The sequence below is a fragment of the Peromyscus eremicus genome, chromosome 6 (assembly GCF_949786415.1).
Source record: "Peromyscus eremicus chromosome 6, PerEre_H2_v1, whole genome shotgun sequence".
Lineage (NCBI taxonomy): Eukaryota > Metazoa > Chordata > Mammalia > Rodentia > Cricetidae > Peromyscus > Peromyscus eremicus.
Window position 1 is genome coordinate 17,907,470 of NC_081421.1, and position 21,330 is coordinate 17,928,799.

The 21,330-nt window shown below is 47.7% G+C and overlaps 1 protein-coding gene and 1 long non-coding RNA gene across 2 annotated transcripts; both read left to right on the forward strand.

The window, feature by feature from the left end:
• Positions 1-5,079: 5,079 nt before the first annotated feature.
• LOC131913505 (uncharacterized) lies at positions 5,080-5,712 on the forward strand (the record flags this gene model as incomplete). The annotated part of the gene is made up of 1 exon (XM_059266168.1): positions 5,080-5,712. A coding segment is annotated over one exon (633 nt), but the record flags the coding sequence as incomplete, so codon positions are not given.
• A 3,642-nt stretch (positions 5,713-9,354) lies between these two features.
• Positions 9,355-21,279, forward strand: LOC131912371 (uncharacterized). Its single transcript, XR_009379612.1, has 3 exons — positions 9,355-9,444; positions 12,095-12,218; positions 20,806-21,279. It is a non-coding gene; the product is annotated as an uncharacterized LOC131912371 (long non-coding RNA).
• The last annotated feature ends 51 nt before the right edge of the window (positions 21,280-21,330 follow it).

Sequence of the window (21,330 nt, forward strand, 5' to 3'; positions counted from 1 at the left end):
TCCTTATCCAATGCTTAGCATGGGTCAGACTGAGTGTGATCAGATGGGACATGGGTTGAAGGTGAGAGAGGAAAGTCTATGCAGTTGTGATGGTAGCATCATGTAATATGTGACAGAAACAGAGTGTGGCTTCTTGAGCTGTGTCATCAAAGAGGAAGGTCTGTGCAGTGTAGCTCAGGGGACAGAGGTCAGAGAGTGATCTCAGGGCCTGTGCCTCCTTTACTACCCTGTAAATGCCCCTTTGATCTTAACAGGTCTAAGTTTGTAATCAGGATCATAAAATTACAGCAATTACAGAAGGAGTTTCAACTACCACATTAAAAAGAAAAAAAAAGGTCTGTATTTAGCTTTGGATATATGATATGACCTTCAGGGAAGATACATCCTGGGTATAAATCAAGTTGTTTCATTATTTGAAATAAAAGATTAATACTCATGATCAGATAAAAATAGGAAAGGGAAAGTTCCCTTGTATGTCTGAACTTCATTTTGTTACAGACCGTGAAAATTTCTAAATGCATCATTTTCAAGCTTATTCCTGCTAAAGTCTTTTATAGGGATGATGAATGTTTGCTAAATCAATTTTGTGGTTAAACCTTTCCCTGACAGCTCAACTGAAGAATTTAGAAAGAAACAGGAGAATCATTTTTTTTTCAATTTGAAAAATATTTTGTGAGTGTAGTGATTCTCAAATGATTTGGCAATGGGCCAATGAAAATGTTGATTGCTTTTTTCTCCCTGTACCTGAACTCCTACACCTCTTCCTGCCCCACCTACTTCTCCTCCAAACCTTCCCATCAACTAGAACTTTATCATGGGGCTCCTATGATTTTGTATGGAAAGTACTTGTGAAAATATTTTTGTGGTTACAGCATATATTTGCAGAAGCCTGTGCTTGACCCTCTCTTTCCAGCAGCTAGCTGTCTGTGTTTGGCTATCTTGTTCCTCCTCATCGCATCCCACGGACCACTTCAAAGACAGCCTTCGCCTGGTGTAGGCCCAGCAAAGAGGAGGGGTGTCTAAGCACGCACTTCATTTGGGAGAACCTGGTTGCCAGATGCCCACACAGAGCTCCCATCTCCTCCATCTCAAATCCTTCAAATTACTTACAACTCACTGTCTGTTTAGGAAACCTTTTCTTTTGGATGTTAGTACCGACCTGGCCTAGTTTCTGAGAGGAAGCAGCCAGAGCCCTGACACAGGTCTCTGTCAAAGCAAGATTAGCCAATAAGCCAGAATGTAACAGACAGAAGAAATATACCCATTTTGAATTGTTCTTATTCTGTCTCAGATTTATCTTTGAAATATACTGAAATATTGACTCTTTTTATCCTTCTTTCATGAATCCTTGGAATGGTATTGGTAATGTTTCCTAAAGTGATGACTGATAAGAATGACTTGGGGACATGGTTGAGTAATTATAATAACCAAGAAAAGATGGCTGCGTTGGAGTGTATAAGGCATATTAAGAAAGAGAAAACTTGTATAGAGGCTGACATACGAATTGAGGATCTATTGATTCAAATATAATTATCTCAGCCTAGTGCCACTGGTCCTGAGCATTCTACAGACAGGTTTATTAAACAGAAGAGGGTATGATATACTCCTGGTAACATTCTGTTATATTCTGGGTTACTAGGCGTTACCAGGAACCTGTGACAGGTTTCTAAGCCTGTCAGCACTAAGTACAGGGGAATGGATGGAATGCAAGTGGCTCCTTGAAGGTCTGGGAGTGTTTTAGGACTAGTTGCTGCATCAGATCTTTACAAAGACAAGCTCTTCTGGGAGGAACGAAATCACACTGCAGACAGATACAGAAACGCTTTTCAATGACTCAGAGCCCAGGAAAATGCATCTGTGTGCTCTCCTCCTCCTCCTCCTCCTCCTCCTCCTCCTCCTCCTCCTCCTCCTCCTAGCAGTCCCCATCCTCCTCATAGGCCCCTCCTCACAGTCCTCCTCCTCCTCACAGTTCTTATCCTCCTCACAGTCCCCCTCCTCCTCACAGTCTCCTTCCTCCTCACAGTCCCCCTCCTCCTCACAGTCCCCCTCCTCCTCACAGTCTCCCTCCTCCTCACAGTCCCCTTCCTCCTCACAGTCCCCCTCCTCCTCACAGTCTCCCTCCTCCTCACAGTCCCCCTCCTCCTCACAGTCCCCCTCCTCTTCATAGTCCCCCTCTTCCTCACAGTCCCCTCCTCCTCACAGTCTCCCTCCTCCTCACAGTCTCCCTCCTCCTCACAGTCCCCCTCCTCTTCATAGTCCCCCTCCTCCTCACAGTCCCCTCCTCCTCACAGTCCCCCTCCTCCTCACAGTCCCCCTCCTCCTCACAGTCTGTCACCATCCTCCTCACAGTCCCCCTCCTCCTCACAGTCCCCCTCCTCCTCACAGTCCCCTCCTCCTCACAGTCTCCCTCCTCCTCACAGTCCCCCTCCTCCTCACAGTCCCCCTCCTCCTCACAGTCCCCCTCCTCCTCACAGTTTCCCTCCTCCTCACAGTCTCCCTCCTCCTCACAGTCTCCCTCCTCCTCACAGTCCCCCTCCTCCTCACAGTTTCCCTCCTCCTCACAGTCCCCCTCCTACTCACAGTCTCCCTCCTCCTCACAGTCCCCCTCCTCCTCACAGTTTCCCTCCTCCTCACAGTCCCCCTCTTCCTCACAGTCCCCTCCTCCTCACAGTCTCCCTCCTCCTCACAGTCTCCCTCCTCCTCACAGTCCCCCTCCTCCTCACAGTTTCCCTCCTCCTCACAGTCCCCCTCCTCCTCACAGTCCCCCTCCTCCTCACAGTCCCCCTCCTCCTCACAGTTTCCCTCCTCCTCACAGTCCCCCTCCTCTTCATAGTCCCCCTCTTCCTCACAGTCCCCTCCTCCTCACAGTCTCCCTCCTCCTCACAGTCTCCCTCCTCCTCACAGTCTCCCTCCTCCTCACAGTCCCCCTCCTCCTCACAGTCCCTTCCTCCTCACAGTCCCCCTTCTCCTCACAGTCCCCCTCCTCCTCACAGTCCCCCTCCTCCTCACAGTCCCCTCCTCCTCACAGTCCCCCTCCTCCTCACAGTCTCCCTCCTCCTCACAGTCCCCTCCTCCTCACAGTCCCCTCCTCCTCACAGTCCCCCTCCTCCTCACAGTCTCCCTCCTCCTCACAGTCCCCTCCTCCTCACAGTCCCCTCCTCCTCACAGTCTCCCTCCTCCTCACAGTCCCCTCCTCCTCACAGTCCCCTCCTCCTCACAGTCCCCTCCTCCTCACAGTCCCCCTTCTCCTCACAGTCCCCTCCTCCTCACAGTCTCCCTCCTCCTCACAGTCTCCCTCCTCCTCACAGTCCCCCTCCTCCTCACAGTCCCCCTCCTCCTCACAGTCCCCCTCCTCCTCACAGTCTCCCTCCTCCTCACAGTCCCCCTCCTCCTCACAGTCCCCCTCCTCCTCACAGTCCCCCTCCTCCTCACAGTCCCCCTCCTCCTCACAGTCCCCCTCCTCCTCACAGTCTCCCTCCTCCTCACAGTCCCCCTCCTCCTCACAGTCCCCCTCCTCCTCACAGTCTCCCTCCTCCTCACAGTCCCCCTCCTCCTCACAGTCCCCCTCCTCCTCACAGTCTCCCTCCTCCTCACAGTCCCCCTCCTCCTCACAGTCCCCCTCCTCCTCACAGTCTCCCTCCTCCTCACAGTCCCCCTCCTCCTCACAGTCCCCCTCCTCCTCACAGTTTCCCTCCTCCTCACAGTCCCCCTCCTCCTCACAGTTTCCCTCCTCCTCACAGTCCCCCTCCTCCTCACAATCCCCCTCCTCCTCACAGTCCCTCCTCCTCACAGTCTCCCTTCTCCTCACAGTCCCCCTCCTCCTCACAGTCCCCCTCCTCCTCACAGTCCCCTCCTCCTCACAGTCCCCTCCTCCTCACAGTCCCCCTTCTCCTCACAGTCCCCTCCTCCTCACAGTCTCCCTCCTCCTCACAGTCTCCCTCCTCCTCACAGTCCCCTCCTCCTCACAGTCCCCCTCCTCCTCACAGTCTCCCTCCTCCTCACAGTCCCCTCCTCCTCACAGTCCCCTCCTCCTCACAGTCCCCTCCTCCTCACAGTCCACTCCTCCTCACAGTCCCCTCGTCCTCACAGTCCCCCTTCTCCTCACAGTCCCCTCCTCCTCACAGTCTCCCTCCTCCTCACAGTCTCCCTCCTCCTCACAGTCCCCCTCCTCCTCATAGTCCCCCTCCTCCTCACAGTTTCCCTCCTCCTCACAGTCCCCCTCCTCCTCAAAGTTTCCCTCCTCCTCACAGTCCCCCTCCTCCTCACAGTCCCCCTCCTCCTCACAGTCTCCCTCCTCCTCACAGTCCCCCTCCTCCTCACAGTCCCCCTCCTCCTCACAGTCCCCCTCCTCCTCACAGTTTCCCTCCTCCTCACAGTTTCCACCCTCCTCACAGTCTCCCTCCTCCTCACAGTCCTCCTCCTCCTCACAGTCCCCCTTCTCCTCACAGTCCCCCTCCTCCTCACAGTTTCCCTCCTCCTCACAGTCCCCCTCCTCCTCACAGTCCCCCTTCTCCTCACAGTCCCCTCCTCCTCACAGTCTCCCTCCTCCTCACAGTCTCCCTCCTCCTCACAGTCCCCCTCCTCCTCATAGTCCTCCTCCTCCTCACAGTCCCCCTCCTCCTCACAGTCTCCCTCCTCCTCACAGTCCCCCTCCTCCTCACAGTCCCCCTCCTCCTCACAGTTTCCCTCCTCCTCACAGTCCCCCTTCTCCTCACATTCCCCCTCCTCCTCACAGTCCCCCTCCTCCTCACAGTCCTCATCCTCCTCACAATCCCCCTCCTCCTCACAGTCCCCTCCTCCTCACAGTCCCCCTCCTCCTCACAGTCCCCTCCTCCTCACAGTCCCCCTCCTCCTCACAGTCCCCCTCCTCCTCACAGTCCCCCTTCTCCTCACAGTCCCCCTCCTCCTCACAGTCCCCCTCCTCCTCACAGTCCCCCTCCTCCTCACAGTCCCCTCCTCCTCACAGTCCCCCTTCTCCTCACAGTCCCCTCGTCCTCACAGTCCCCCTTCTCCTCACAGTCCCCTCCTCCTCACAGTCTCCCTCCTCCTCACAGTCTCCCTCCTCCTCACAGTCCCCCTCCTCCTCATAGTCCCCCTCCTCCTCACAGTTTCCCTCCTCCTCACAGTCCCCCTCCTCCTCAAAGTTTCCCTCCTCCTCACAGTCCCCCTCCTCCTCACAGTCCCCCTCCTCCTCACAGTCTCCCTCCTCCTCACAGTCCCCCTCCTCCTCACAGTCCCCCTCCTCCTCACAGTCCCCCTCCTCCTCACAGTTTCCCTCCTCCTCACAGTCCCCCTCCTCCTCACAGTTTCCCTCCTCCTCACAGTCCCCCTCCTCCTCACAGTCCCCCTCCTCCTCACAGTCTCCCTCCCCCTCACAGTCCCCCTCCTCCTCACAGTCCCCCTCCTCCTCACAGTCCCCCTCCTCCTCACAGTCCCCCTCCTCCTCCTCACAGTTTCCCTCCTCCTCACAGTTTCCACCCTCCTCACAGTCTCCCTCCTCCTCACAGTCCTCCTCCTCCTCACAGTCCCCCTTCTCCTCACAGTCCCCCTCCTCCTCACAGTTTCCCTCCTCCTCACAGTCCCCCTCCTCCTCACAGTTTCCCTCCTCCTCACAGTCCCCCTCCTCCTCACAGTTTCCCTCCTCCTCACAGTCCCCCTCCTCCTCACAGTCCCCCTCCTCCTCACAGTCCCCCTCCTCCTCACAGTCCCCCTCCTCCTCACAGTCCCCCTCCTCCTCACAGTTTCCCTCCTCCTCACAGTTTCCCTCCTCCTCACAGTTTCCACCCTCCTCACAGTCTCCCTCCTCCTCACAGTCCCCTCCTCCTCACAGTCCCCCTCCTCCTCACAGTCCCCCTCCTCCTCACAGTCCCCCTCCTCCTCACAGTTTCCCTCCTCCTCACAGTCCCCCTTCTCCTCACATTCCCCCTCCTCCTCACAGTCCCCCTCCTCCTCACAGTCCTCATCCTCCTCACAATCCCCCTCCTCCTCACAGTCCCCTCCTCCTCACAGTCCCCCTCCTCCTCACAGTCCCCTCCTCCTCACAGTCCCCCTCCTCCTCACAGTCCCCCTTCTCCTCACAGTCCCCCTTCTCCTCACAGTCCCCCTCCTCCTCACAGTCCCCCTCCTCCTCACAGTCCCCTCCTCCTCACAGTCCCCCTTCTCCTCACAGTCCCCCTCCTCCTCACAGTTTCCCTCCTCCTCACAGTCCCCCTCCTCCTCACAGTTTCCCTCCTCCTCACAGTCCCCCTCCTCCTCACAGTCCCCCTCCTCCTCACAGTTTCCCTCCTCCTCACAGTTTCCCTCCTCCTCACAGTTCCCCTTCTCCTCACAGTCCCCCTCCTCCTCACAGTCTCCCTCCTCCTCACAGTCCCCCTTCTCCTCACAGTCCCCCTCCTCCTCACAGTCTCCCTCCTCCTCACAGTCCCCCTCTTCCTCACAGTCTCCCTCCTCCTCACAGTTTCCCTCCTCCTCACAGTCCCCCTCCTCCTCACAGTCCCCCTCCTCCTCACAGTCCCCCTCCTCCTCACAGTCCTCATCCTCCTCACAATCCCCCTCCTCCTCACAGTCTCCCTCCTCCTCACAGTCCCCTTCCTCCTCACAGTCCCCTCCTCCTCACAGTCCCCCTTCTCCTCACAGTCCCCCTCCTCCTCACAGTCCCCCTCCTCCTCACAGTCCCCCTCCTCCTCACAGTCTCCCTCCTCCTCACAGTCCCCCTCTTCCTCACAGTCTCCCTCCTCCTCACAGTTTCCCTCCTCCTCACAGTCCCCCTCCTCCTCACAGTCCCCCTCCTCCTCACAGTCCCTCTCCTCCTCACAGTCCCCTCCTCCTCACAGTCCCCCTTCTCCTCACAGTCCCCCTCCTCCTCACAGTCCCCCTCCTCCTCACAGTCCCCCTCCTCCTCACAGTCCCCCTTCTCCTCACAGTCCCCCTCCTCCTCACAGTCCTCATCCTCCTCACAGTCCCCCTCCTCCTCACAGTCTCCCTCCTCCTAACAGTCCCCCTCCTCCTCACAGTCCCCTCCTCCTCACAGTCCCCCTTCTCCTCACAGTCCCCCTCCTCCTCACAGTCCTCATCCTCCTCACAGTCCCCCTCCTCCTCACAGTCCCCCTCCTCCTCACAGTTTCCCTCCTCCTCACAGTCCCCCTCCTCCTCACAGTCCCCCTCCTCCTCACAGTCCCCCTCCTCCTCACAGTCCCCCTCCTCCTCACAGTCTCCCTCCTCCTCACAGTCCCCCTCCTCCTCACAGTCTGTCACCATCCTCCTCACAGTCCCCCTCCTCCTCATAGTCCCTCTTCTTCACGGTCCCCCTCCTCCTCACAGTCCTCATCCTCCTCACAGTCCCCCTCCTCCTCACAGTCTGTCACCATCCTCCTCACAGTCCCCCTCCTCCTTACAGTCTGTCACCATCCTCCTCACAGTTCCCCTCCTCCTCTTAGTCCCTCTTCTTCATGGTCCCCCTCCTCACATCCTTACAGTCTCTTCCTTCACAGTTGCTTTGAATCACATGGCCCTGGTGCTATGCCCTTTGTTCTCAAGAAGGGTCTAAGAGAACAACGATGTCACAAGAAGAGTTATCTAATACAAAACAATTTTTTGAATAAAAGGAAAAATAACCATGGATTTCCATATACATATTTATTGGTAAACACTCTCCAAATATGCTAGTTATTTTTATAGTTAACATTTGACAGAATACCAATGGCAATAAGTTCTTTCCTAATGTCTGTGCCCAGTTAACAGTACTGTCTAAGTACAGTTAACAGGCTTGAGTTTGGGTTTTTGCAGCATGCCTTAAATCCAATCAGGAAATGGTTTGTTACTCTAGTAACACACTTTTGTAGCACTCTCGCACCAAGACTCAGGGATCACTGGAGAAGAGAGGAAGAGAGAAAGATTGTAAGAGCTAGTTATAGCAGAAGACTGCTGCAAACAGTGTTTTCCAGACGTGCCAGGGGCATCACACACGTGAACTCAGAGTTGCTGTGACTGCACACACAGAGCTGGACAAGATCAAGTCAGCTAAACACCAGCATGGCTGGGACTGGGGCTTAAGAAGTCCTACCACTAGCTGAGGAGCTATTTTTGGTGACTGTTGGCTTCGAAAGGAGGGAGTGTGTCAATTTCCTTGAGGGATGCCCATACTTCAGTGAATGGCCCTACACTCGTGTACATATTAGTGGTACTAAGTGGACTTAGTGGTTTAAGAAAAGAGTTGGAAGGGGAAAGTGGTGGCAGCGATATAAGTGGAAGCGAGAGAGCAGGGGCAGATTTGATCAAAATGCATTGTATGCATGCATGAATTCTCAAACTAAATGAAAAAAATTATAAATGTAAAAATCCCCACACATTTCGTTCTCTTAACGGAAGCCTAGTTTCTCTTTATTTCAAACAATCTTCTTGGTGCAACCACTTGACCATCTTCGATCTAGGCTTTTCCAGTGAGAACACAGGACTTGGCACATGCTTCTACTGGGGTACAATATGTCATATTTTATAATGAAACTTCCTTAAACAAATCTGCTTCAGATTTGAGAGCTGAGTCCCCTGTTTCAGGGAACTGTGGATTTTGCTGAGTCTCCCCTCTGTTTCCAGTTTCAGTGTGGGGTTGGGGTTGTACGATGAGACCTGTATATATAGATGTGGAACACAGAGCACCTTGCACACTATAGGCTCTTCCTGTTTAAATATACAAACTCTGAGAAGAACCCTATTGTGTCCCTGGTGTGAAATAGATATTCTTTCATGGATTAAATTGTGTGAAAGTAAAATAAATACAGGAAATACCAATACAAGTTTGGCCTGCTTTTTCTAGAAATTTCAGTAAAATTCCATTCTCAAAGTTTAGACAAAGCAAGTCTTTGAAGAAACAGTTTCATAGTCATTAAGGATCAGAGCCAAGAAGGCTTGCACCTTCTACAGAACAAAACACACACCGCTTACTGAGCTGAAATGTCTCAATAGATAACTTCATGAACAAATTTGCCCTTTCCTTTTTGCCTTGTAAAAAGAATAACTTGTCCTGTCTCAAACATTTCAAAAACCTTCTTTTAACAATAATTTTAGAGACTCTGAAATTTGGATTTTTTTTATAAACCCTCTAAGGGGTTTCTATTACAGACAAGTTTAGTCAATCGTGTAGAAATTAATTTAAAGTTCTCTCATGTGGGCTTCAAAATATAACTTTTTAGTAGGTGTGACATAATTTATTAATAGGTTGTGTGTAAGAATCAGATGGAAGTGAGAAGAAGAAGGAGGTGGGGATCTAAGGAAGACAATTTGGACACTACTCACTGGAGGGGAGGAAAGTACTCACTCTAGAGGTATGGCAGTTAATCTTCAACATCAGTATAACTGCTTTTGGAATCACCTAGGAGACTCACCTCCAGGTGAATCTGTGAGGATGTTTTTAGAGAGATTTAAGTGAGCAGGAAAGTCTCCCTGGAGGTAAGTGGTATCATTTTCAAAGTAGTATCATCCATAAACATGGAAAGGGAAGCGCTCAGCTGAGTATCAACATTTGTCTCTCTTAGTTTCCTTACTGTGGACACAGTGTGTTCAGTGGCCTCCCTCTCATATGCCATGCTTTCCCCACCATCATGTACTGTATCTTCCCCAAATGTAAGCCCAGGTAAACTTACCAGTAACCCACAGGCTGCCTCTTGTTAGGTATTTGGTCCCAGCAAGGATAAGAGTAACTGGTAAGCAGGAGGTGATCTGCTATGGCTCTGTGTAGGCTTTCAGTGGACACAGAGATTAACATTAGACACCTAAAAATTGTGCACATACAGCTGTAGGCAGAGTTTTGCGTCAGGACTATCAGCTCCCTAAATAACCATACAGAGACTTATTATTAATTATAAATGCTCAGCTGCTAGCCTAGGCTTGTTACTAACTAGCTTTCAACTTAAATTAGCCCATACTTCTTATCTATGCTCTAGCACATGGTGGTACCTTTTTTCAGCATGGCATGTTTATCTCCTACTTCCTCTAAAGCTGGCTGGTGACTCTGCCCTTCTATATCCCCATGTTCTCTTTTTGTCCTCAAGTCCCACCTAACCTCTACCTGCCTACCTATTGGCCATTTAGCCCTTTATTAAAACAATGAGGGCAACAAATATTCACAGTATATAAAAAGATTGTTCCACAGCACACAACGACCCTCACTTCCTCTTTTGAGAACTCTCAGGAGATTCTGCTAGTATTTAGCTGTAAAACACACATGGGTGAGCTTTCCAGAAGCTGGTGAGGCCTTGGCAGCAAGATGACTGGTTTAGTTCCCCACAGCACCTCTACTCCTTTCCTCTCCTTAATACTTAGCATACTTACTAATACGCTTTTTTTAATATTACTTTGCCTCATTATATTATAAAGTCTGTAATGACAGAGACTGGAGCATTAAATCTACAATACTAATAATAGGGTTTGGGAAATAGGAGATATTAAAACAAGCTGTCAAATGTTTATCTTGGGAAACTATTGATGTTGATAGATATTGCCACATAATCACAAAACAGCATTTATATTATATTTCTACACTAGGAAAAACATTTGCTAAATTGTAAGTTTAGTCATAGAAAAGATAGCAATGTTTATATGATGAGCTTATGTTTGTGACTTTTTCCAAACTTTGAGAACTTATGATTTCAAGTATTTTAAATAAGGATGTATTGTTTTGTAATAATTAAGCACTAACATTTTAAGGCTGTGGCCTGAAATCATCTATTTTTAAAGAAAATTACAGAAGAAGATCACAGTAGGACCTAGACTTAGAGATGGAGTTGGTGACTGGGGGAGGCATGTGACAGGAAGAGCCAGCAGGAAGGTTAGAGAGCTCAGTCTCTCATTGATGGGACTTTTGCAATAAAATAAATAATGGAGGAGAAATGGACTCAAAAGTGAGAAGCAAGGAGAGAACTCCAGTTTCCTACTCCTGGCTGTGCAGTACGGGGGAACACACTTTGACACAGCTACTGCAGGTTGTTGCTAATACAGAGAAACACACATATACTCCCCCACGTGTGGGCACTCTCTGTGATGTCCCGTGGAGAACTTTCAATCACAGAAAATCTAAGCAAAGTCACCCTACTCTTTGGTTTTAAATCTGGTGTAAATTTTGTGTCTGTAAAATTCTTTGAGCTCCAACTCACAGAAAACCTTCTAGAAGGGAGTAATATTGTTGTAATTAGCTATGCAGCTTATACATTATTATATGGCTTGGTGTTTTATCTGTTCCAATATATATTCAGGAATATATCATGAAGTCACCTCATTGATAAGTGTATTTATATATGTAGGAAATCTATTACTTGAATGCTGAATTATTTAGTAATATTATCAATGGATGAACAAATATAGTTGAGCCTTGTATTAGTTTCCTTTCTATTGCTGTGATGAGACACTGACCAGAAGTAACTTCCAAAAAGGGCTGTGCCTGGGCTTACGGTTGCAAAATCCTCAGTAGCAGGGAAGCATGGCAGCAAATACAACGCTAATGTCTTGATCCACAGGCACAAAGCAGAGAGAGAAACTGGAAATGATGCAAGCCGTAAACAGTGACTTACTTCCTCCAACAAGGCCACACCTCCCAAACTTCCCCAAACAGAGCCACCGACTGGGGACCAAGTGTTCAGATACATGAGTTGAGAGGGGACCTTCTCAGCCAAGCACCACAAGTGTAAACTTAAAGGCTTGTTGGTGTAATTTTAGGAAATGATTCTCATTTGTAACTGAGACTATGAGGAAAAATATCGACTCTTCCACTGAACTTTACCTGTTACTAATGTGGATACTGAGGTGACATTTTACACCTGCACTGTCTTCTCTCTTCTCTTCCTCCCTGTCTGTCCCCCTTACATACACATACACACATATAAATGTACATTTGTGTTCACCACACATACAAGCATATTGTTCGATTGTCTATATACTACATGTACATATATTTATATATGTATTTGAATAGTCATATACATGTAGCTTAGACAAATGTATACTTTACTAAGGCTGATGAAGCCTGGACTTCATTGTGTGAGAGTAAATGTTATTGAACCCCATAGTAATAGTTACTACTTTATATGGTCTGTGCTTCTTCAAGGTCAGAGCTACTGAGGCAATGTTCAGTGAGACTTAGTAAGAAGACAATGAGACAGCCAAGATCTCCTGATGTGAAAAGCGATACATCACTTAATTTCCAGAGACCACTACAGCACTTCCTCTGGGTGTGTATATGTGTGTGTGTGTATACCATACGTGTGTGTGTGTGTGTGTGTGTGTGTGTGTGTCTTAGTTAGGGTTTCCGTTGCTGTGAGGAGACACCATGACCATGGTAACTCTTACAAAGGAAAATATTTGGTGGCTTGCTCACAGTTCAGAGGTTTAGTCCATTATCATCATGGTAGGACATGGTAGCGTGCAGGCAGACCTGGTGCTGGAGGAGCTGAGAGTTCTATATCTTGGTCTGTAGGAAGTGAATACAGTGCCCTACACTGGGCATAGCTTGAGCATATAAGACCTCAAAGCCGACCCCCACAGTGATACACTTCCTCCAACAAGGCCACACCTACTCCAGCAAGGCCACATCTCCTAATAGTGCCACTGCCTATGGGCCAAGCATTCAAACACCTGAGTCTTTGAATAGGGGTCATACCTATTCAAACCACCACATTATGTATGCATGTATTCTTGTGTATATGTCTGTATATATGTTTATATGTATATGTATACATGTGTATGAATGTGTATTCATCTGTATCATCTGTATATATATCTAATATATGTATATATGCATGTGTGTATGTGTGTGTGGGTGTTCTTCCTATGTGTAATTGCTAAGATAATTCAACTGCTTTTGGATGTCACTCACAATATTCATCCTCTATAGATCGCAAACTTTTAAAAGCAATTTTAATAATAAAGCAGATACATAAGTAGATCCTGGCACACATATCAAATGAAGAGATGTCAGTTTGTCATAATCATGAGTTTAATCGAAACTCTCAAACATACGGACCTCTACTTGTGTAGTTTATCTGTATGCCTGGAAGCACAGTGTTCGTTTGCTCGGTTGCCCAGTCACTGCTTGCACTTGGCACCCGTGCAGGCAGCAAGCACTCGCCCCTGGGCTGCTGGTCCTACCTTCTTTGAAAATGTTTCCTAGGAGTTCATTTTGACTTCTTAGCAGTAAGATAATAATTAGCACATTGTCTTCAAAATTAAAAGTTTTATGAGACAGTATTCTTGTGAGTCTTTGCCAATGCTGTGGAGTGTGAGGGTGATGAGATACTATACTGCAGGCGAAACTGGCCACAAAGCAGCTGTGGGAGACAGCAGCTGCTCAGCATCTCCAGCTGCATTTCCTTGACTGAAAAGGGGTCGGCCACTGTGTGTTCTGGGACCTCACTCACTCCCTTCTCGTACTTACTTCTGATAGGCAAATGCCAGTGGGGCAGTGGAAAGGAACAGGTCTCTGGTTTCCTCATTTCCTTTTCCTTCTGACCTCATGACCTCACTTCCGTGGATGTCGTATAAGCAACTGTCCACTGAGTCTCCTTTTGTACCAGGCTGAGTCTGTGTCTTGCATCAACCACTTCATGCCCCAGCCTCCATCTGATAGGGTCCCAGGAGCTGCTTCAAGCCTTAGCCAACTAAAGTGCACAGTTTAGCAGTTGTCAAGGTTTTCTCACCAGGTCAGGCCAGGGCTGGCTCCCAGCTTCTCCTAAGCTCAGGCTTTAGAGAAAGGTCCTCACTAACCTTGGGGTTCTTCTTGTGTCTTGCTTCCACCTCAGTTGTATTTTATTCTCATGTGCCCAGCTTTGCCACACTCCACATGTGTCATCTACTGGCTGACAAAGGTGAATGTCTTTAGAGTTTAAACTGGTTGAGAAGTGTATTCAGACACATTTCTGTCTTCCCAGCCCAGACTTGGTCACTCTAGAGCTATGGACATTCTCAGAATGATTATATCTCAGTCCCAGCTGGGAAGATGAGCATGGACACAGTCCCCTCCAGGTGGTCCTCTACCCAGCTCTCTCTGAAGCTCTGCTCACTCATGTATTAGCAGGCTTGGCATTCAAACCAGAGATTTGACACTGGTATTGAAAAAGTCAAATGCAATGTAAGATTCCAGAATTTAGTACGAAGAATGGAAAGATAAATATTAGTTTTGGAAATACTTGTTTTGAGGTTGTATGTGTGTGTTTGTGAATTTGAGTGCTTTAGTGTGTGTTACTGTGTGCATGCATGTTTGTGTTAATGTGTGTGCTTGTGTTAGTGTGTGTTTATGTGTCTGCCACCATGTCCTTGTGTTTATATGTGTGTTTCCTGGGTTACCACTTGATAATAAGGTCACCAAAAAGTGGCCAAGGCAGTGGGGAGCCAGCTCAGTCTGTTTGTTTTACAGGACCACAGTGCTCTGTTTGCACACTCACAGGATCAAAAGGAAACAATGATTCCTTCTCCTAGATTTCAGTTCTTCCTCAAATGAGGTCATGTTGACAGTCTTGGGCCAAGAGGAAACCAAACACCCCTTCCACCCCACGAACGGATCCTAGGAGTTTCTCGGACCATTTTTCTTGTTTCTTTTGTTCTTCGATGTCACTCATGTTCTTTCCCCACGTTAATATAGCGTAATTTCCCCAAATAATTTCATTTTCAATTTTCATTTCATATAGAAATTTTACTTGTAGTTTCTTTTCTTTACTACTCGTTATTTCTTAAAGTAAGAAAAGGCAGATATAATGTGAGGATTTGAGTCCAGGATGGTCCGTGTCTGAGGACACCTGCTCTCTGGCTGCGTCATTTCATGTGATTTTCTTAACAGCCCCCAAGCCCAGTTTCCTAGTCCACATAGGGTGAAGAACACTTTCACTTCCATCTCCATCACCCAGTCTTCGCCCCCATCACCTCTTTCCCATTTTACGGGGCCAGCCTCCCTGTGGTGTCCCCTATTTTGCCTTTGGCTCCGAGTCTGGCTGCACAGGGTGAAAGAGGGGTCTTTTGGGAAACCCCAATTAGTTCACCTCAGTTTCTCATTCAGAACTTCCTAGAGAGTGGACCCTTGTCTGGATTCATTCCATTTGTGTCTCACTTGTCTCCTAACTCCAGCCTCGGCACACCATGTTCTGAGGATCACTCAGGGCAGCTTAATGTCCCTTCATTCTCCCTTCTAAAGCACCGTCATCTGCCCATGTCACATTTTCCAGTTACCTTTCTCAAAAGTGACCTTTCTCAGAGGAGAGTTCTGTATTTGTTAAAAATGACACTCTCCAGATTATACCGCCTCTTCTCTTCACTCCTGTTCTATATTCATTCTGTAGCTGTGCTAAAATATTCTGACAAAAAGCAACATAGGGAAGTATTGGTGAAATTATTAAGGCTACTCCACATAGTTAAAAGGGAGTGGCATAACTTACAAATGAAGGGATAGGTAGGTTGCAGGGTCTGGGGAAGGTGTGTCGCAGTCCGGCGGTGTTCTCTGGAGAACTCTGCTCGGTCTACCTCCACCGTCCAGGGTCCAGGAACAGAGAAAGGTGGCGCATCCGGATCTCAGGTCTTCAGGGTCCTCTCTTGGCCCCGCCTTGTAGGCATGACAGTTACCGAAGCCTCAATGGGGGTTGGAACTTCCAGATCAAAGCTGGAATGGCTGCCCACTACAGGGAAGTCTGATTTGCTTGGCTTAAAACTCCAAGTTACAGTCCATTGATTTGGAGAAGTCAGGGCAGGGACTCTAAGTAGTACATCCACAGTCAAGGGCAGAGAGAACAAACACATCCTTACCTGCCTGCTGGCTTTTGTCCATTTAGCTTCCTTCACTCCCATACAGTCCAGAGCCCAGCTTAGGGAATGGTGCCACCCACAGTGGGCTGCTGGGTCAATTAATAGTCAAGATAGTCCCTCGTAGACATGACTGCAAGCCAACCTGATCTAGATAATCCCTTAACTGAGGTTCTCTTCCCATATGATTCTAGGTTGGGCCAAGCTGACAGTTAAAACTAACCATCCTGGTGACTTGAGTTTGGTCTCTAGATCTTAAGAGGAAAGGAGAGAGAAAACTCCAAAAGCTGTCCTCTGAACTCCACTTGTGTGCCATGGCCTATGTGCCTCATCACACAAAAAATAAATTTAAAATTTTAAGTTGTTTTTAATAATTAGCCAAAGTGCTTGCTCTTGTGAAACTTATACTCATTGGGGTAGATCAGACAATAAACTAATAAACAAAAATCCAATAAATGTTACCTAGTGGAAATATTCAAGAAAGGGAGCATATATACTTACATATGGACACACACACACACACACACACACACACACATACACACACACACACACACACACACACACACAGAACAAAAGAAGAAAAGCTGGCCTAGATAAGTGAGGCCTGCTGTGCATGCTTCCTTAGGGCTCCATGTCAGCTGACGTCACCACGGGGAGCTTCTCTACCTGTGCAAGATCTAATCATGCCATGACTTCCTAAGCAGAGCTCTGCCCTAGTGGGTTGCTGAAGAGGGCAGCGCCACAGCTTTGACGGACCTGCAGGAAGACCAGGTCCTGGATGGTATAAGAGAGAATCAGTGAAGACAGCACTGGGAGAAATCTCCGAGGAAGACCAGCAGCTAAGGGAAAATGAAGGCCCCAGTCACAAGGAAATGAGTGTGCCAAAGGTCGGCTTGCAGAGCTAGTCCAACACCCTAAACTTCACTGGGTGCAGTGGAGGAAGAAGCAAAATCCCACTAGTAAAGGGGAGGCTGGAGATGCCTCAGCCAAGACTAGTTTGAACAGGCTGGAGCTTGGCACAGGCATGGAGACACTAGATGTGTCAAGGTGGCCTGTGGCTCATTTATTTTTAAATACACCCTGGCTGGAAGTTTAAGATGCTAATAAGAAATGTGACTCATGGAGCTGTGTGTAAAACATGGGTGAGTTAGCCCAGGCTATGCAAATGAGCCAGGAGGCTTGTACAGTGCGACACAGATGTTCCATCCTTTATACAGTACGGCCCTTGAACTCTTCAAGTTTCCTTCTGACCCAGTCTACTTCCTTCCTCAGAAGTGTGCCCTTTTCTAATCCACTGTCCCCAACTGCTCCTGTCCACATGTCTCTGCTCCTTCCTTTGCTCTGGGCACAGGAACCTAGCACCTCTACCTGTACCCACCCAACTCTGCCATCTGCAGACCTGTGCAAACTCTAGAACCATCTGTCCTGCTCCATCTCGGCACAGTTGTGGCAATTTGTTCTACAGTATGTATTGTATTAGGAACAGAATGTATTCAGTCATTCTGAAATTGAATTTGATGTTTAAAAACACAGAGGTCATTCCCTCTGATTTAGTCCTGGTGCTGGTGTGGTCATAAAGACTGTGGTGCCATTACCAAAGTCTGGAAGTCATAGAGGAACAAATTGGAGGGCAAGGATGGTGACTTTAGTTCAGCTAAACAACATTTAAGATGCTGGGAACCCATTCAAGTGATGGGGCAGAGAAAGCGGAAGGTGTACGAATAGTCTAAGGAGCCCTGATACAGAAAGGGCCTAAATGTCATCAGGACATGCTGCTGAGGCAAGTTTCCCCTATGGAAGAGGTCACTAAAAGACAACTAGAGAACAGAGGACACACGGGTGGATCTCAGGAGACAGTAAGCTGGAAGGAAAAGTCACGAATACTAAGTGTTTGGACAAATGAGAACAGATAGCAGACCAAAGGAGATTTTTTTTTGTGTGTGTGTGTGTGTGAAGATGCCAATGGTGAATTCTTCTAGCTCTTCCAACCAGTGCCATGTGAGCAATTATGACAAAAGACTTGAGCTTGGTGACTTGGGTGTTGATTAGTGAAGCTCAGAACAGCATCAGCAAATCAACATAGGACGTTTCAAAATATGCATAGCATTTAGAAGCATTTGTTATACATAAATTCTGAATAAAAAGAAACAGACTGAAAAGGGGTATAAGACATTAACCACCGGGTGTCATTTATTGGTTTTCCGTTAATAAATCCTGTAAGTGGTTCTGGGCATAAGTCTCTGGTAAGGGCGAGATCCGTTTACGTAGAGAGATAATAATTGAATTGGGGTTTGAGCAACTGTGTATTTAATTGTGTATAAGGTTGTGTATTTAACATGTATTTACACAATACTTAAGCAAATGAACTAGATTTTTTTTTAACTTTTCAATTAAATTAACTATTTAATGTTTTCCATGAAGACTCACAGTACTTTGAAAGTGTGAACTGATTCATTCTTGGTACAGTTTCTTGGAAAATAATTTAACATTAATTTTTTCAGTATGAAAACAGGCTAGCTCTCAGGCCTATCTCTTGAGTTCTCATGAAGCCAATAAGCAAATGTGTGTTTGAGTAATGTGAATAGTTATGTATATATAAATCGTAATATATAACATGCATACATATATTACATCTAGTTGTCTGACACAGTGGTTCCCACTGCAATGGTTAAGATCATAGATACTTAACTCAAGGCTCCAGCAATTATAGTCTGCTTCAGGGAATTTAATCAGAATAGATTCATAACAGCCTTGAGGACAGACAGTTTCATCCAAGGTCTTTTAAAATATATTCACATAAATCAAATGCATTCCTATTTTCTCGACACAATAGAGGCTGTGTTTTGAGAGAGGATCTGCAGGGTACATGAGTGAAGACTGCTCCCACTGAGGAGCAGATGGGGGGCAGGAAGCAGTCTTTACTAAAAATAACACAAGCATGGAATTCAGGAAGAATCTTAGATTCACAAATTAGCACAGAAAGCATGATGGATGACAGCTCAGGGGTCTACAGGAAAACGGGACTGTGTGTGAAGGTCAGTTCAAAGCTACAACCCGGGCATTTTAGAACTCTAAAGCTTAGTGATTTAAAATAGTGTGCTAAACCAAAAACCTTACAACTCAGTACTGTTCTGAATTAGCCCCTTTGATGGTGGCTGCCTTTTCTTAGCAATTCTGGTTAGAATTCTGCATCTGACCTCCAAGCTCTTCCACTCAGTCTCAACTGTTCTCACTCCCAAGCATAACTGGGAAAGACAGGAATTCTGTGCAGTGGATGACTTCCAGCATCTCATCTCACTCACATCACTCTACCCTCCCACCCTACTGCCCACCACACTCCAGCATCCCAGCATCCAGCTCACTGTCCACAACACTTCAGCATCCCAGCTCACTCCCCACAACATTCCAGCATCCCAGCACACTCCCCACAACACTCCAGCATCCCAGCTCACTCCCCACAACACTCCAGCATCCCAGCACACTCCCCACAACACTCCAGCATCCCAGCACACTCCCCACAACATTCCAGCATCCCAGCTCACTCCCCACAACACTCCAGCATCCCAGCACACTCCCCACAACACTCCAGCCTCCCAGCACACTCCCCACATCACTCTAGCATCCCAGCACACTTCCCACATCACTCCAGCATCCCAGACCACTTTCTATGCTATTCTAGAATCTTAGTCCACTCCAGCTGTAAGTTGTCAGAGTCATTGTTCATTTTCTCAGTCGCACACAGGAAAGACTATACTCTTTACACTGATTGAGGTAGTGACATTGGCATCAAGTAGATGATCAGTATAGCAATGAATGTTGTGATGGTTTGAAAGAAAATGCGCCCCCTAGGGAGGGGCACTATTATACTTTGTTGGAGTAGATGTGGTCTTGTTATAGGAAGTATGTCACTGTGTGGGTGGGCTCTGATGTTCCCTATGCTCAAGTTACACCCAGTGTGGAACAAAGTTCACTTCCTGTTGCCTTTAGATCAAGATGTAGAACCTCAGCTCCTTCTCCAGCACCATGTCTGCATGGTGATGCCTGCATGCCACCATGTCCCACCATGATGATAATACAATAAACCTCTGAAAGTGTAAGCCAGCCCCAGTTAAATGTTTTCCTTTGTAAGAGTTGCTATGGTCAAGGAAGGGGTCTCTTCACAGCAATGGAAACCCTAACACAGATGTTCTAGAAGTTCAATAGTGAGCACAATGTGGCATCTGAGAATGAAGTGGATGAATGCAGTTTCCAGCTCTGACACCATGGGCTTTGTTGACCAATCCACCGAGTTTCTCACTCAAAGATTTGCTGGTTCAGTTATAAGAGATAATCATGGCTCACAAAGTTTTATTTTCAGGCTAGTATACTCAACATTAGAGTTTATTTCTTACCCATATTTCATTACTTCATCATCATAAGGTATTTGTTCTGTGCCTCAAAGGTGTTGTTAATTTTGTCTCTTACTTTATACTCTATTTATGAATGATCTGCATACTGGCATTGCTGCATGGAGCAAGGCTACTAAAACCAGAACATTGTGGGGGCCCACAGAGGCTCCCTAGTAAGGCCTTATTCAAGGTCAGAAAGTCTGAGCTTGCTTTGCCCAGCAGGGCTGCATAATAGGATGATTTGGCCAAGGGCATCCTTATCAGGTGTTTTGAAGGGTCTACACTTGTTGATACTTTATACCTTGACCTTGAGATAGGGAAGTCTTTTGCTCCTCCACTTGCTGATGTATAAAAATCCCATCATGAATAAAGCTGAGGTGGCTGGGTATTGACCCAGGGCCCTCCCAAAGCTATCCTGTGTCTGTCTTTCACCTCATCCCCATCTATATTTCTATCTGATACTCCTCATTTCTCCCTCCTTCCCCCAAGAACCCTTTGATAGACAGGTCAGAGCTGGCTTCCAACACAACATGAAGAACGTCACAGTGTCTTCTGGACAAGGATGAAATGTGCACTTCTTTAAAAAAAAAACTTTTTGAAAGTCAATGAAATGATTCCTAATGATGTTCTGCTGTACTCATAGGTTGGTGGCCAGCCCAACTGTCATCAGAGAAGCTTCACCCAGCAACTGATGAAAATAGACACAGAGACTTACAGCCAAGCCTTGGTCAGAACTTGGGGAATCCTGCAGAGGAAGTGGAGGAAAGATTGTAGGAGCCAGTGGAATCAAGGGCATCAAAAGAAAACTCATAGAATAAATTAACCTGGGCTCATAGGGGCTCACAGAGACTGAACTGACAACCAGGGAGCCTGAATGAGACTGACCTAGGCCCTCCATATATATGTGACAACTGTGTAGTTTGGTCTTCCTGTGAGACTCCTAACAGTGAGAGGAGGGGCTGTCTCTGATTCTGTTGCCTGCTTTGGGGACCCCTTCCCACTACAGGACTGCCTCATGTGGCTTTAATAGAAGAGGAGGTACCTGTTCTCACTGCAACTTGATATGCCATGTCTGGTTAATATCCATGGGAAGCCTGCCTATATTTGAGGAGAAACAGAGGAGGAGGAGTGGACAGGGTTGGGGGGTGGGAGAGAGGAACTGGGAGAA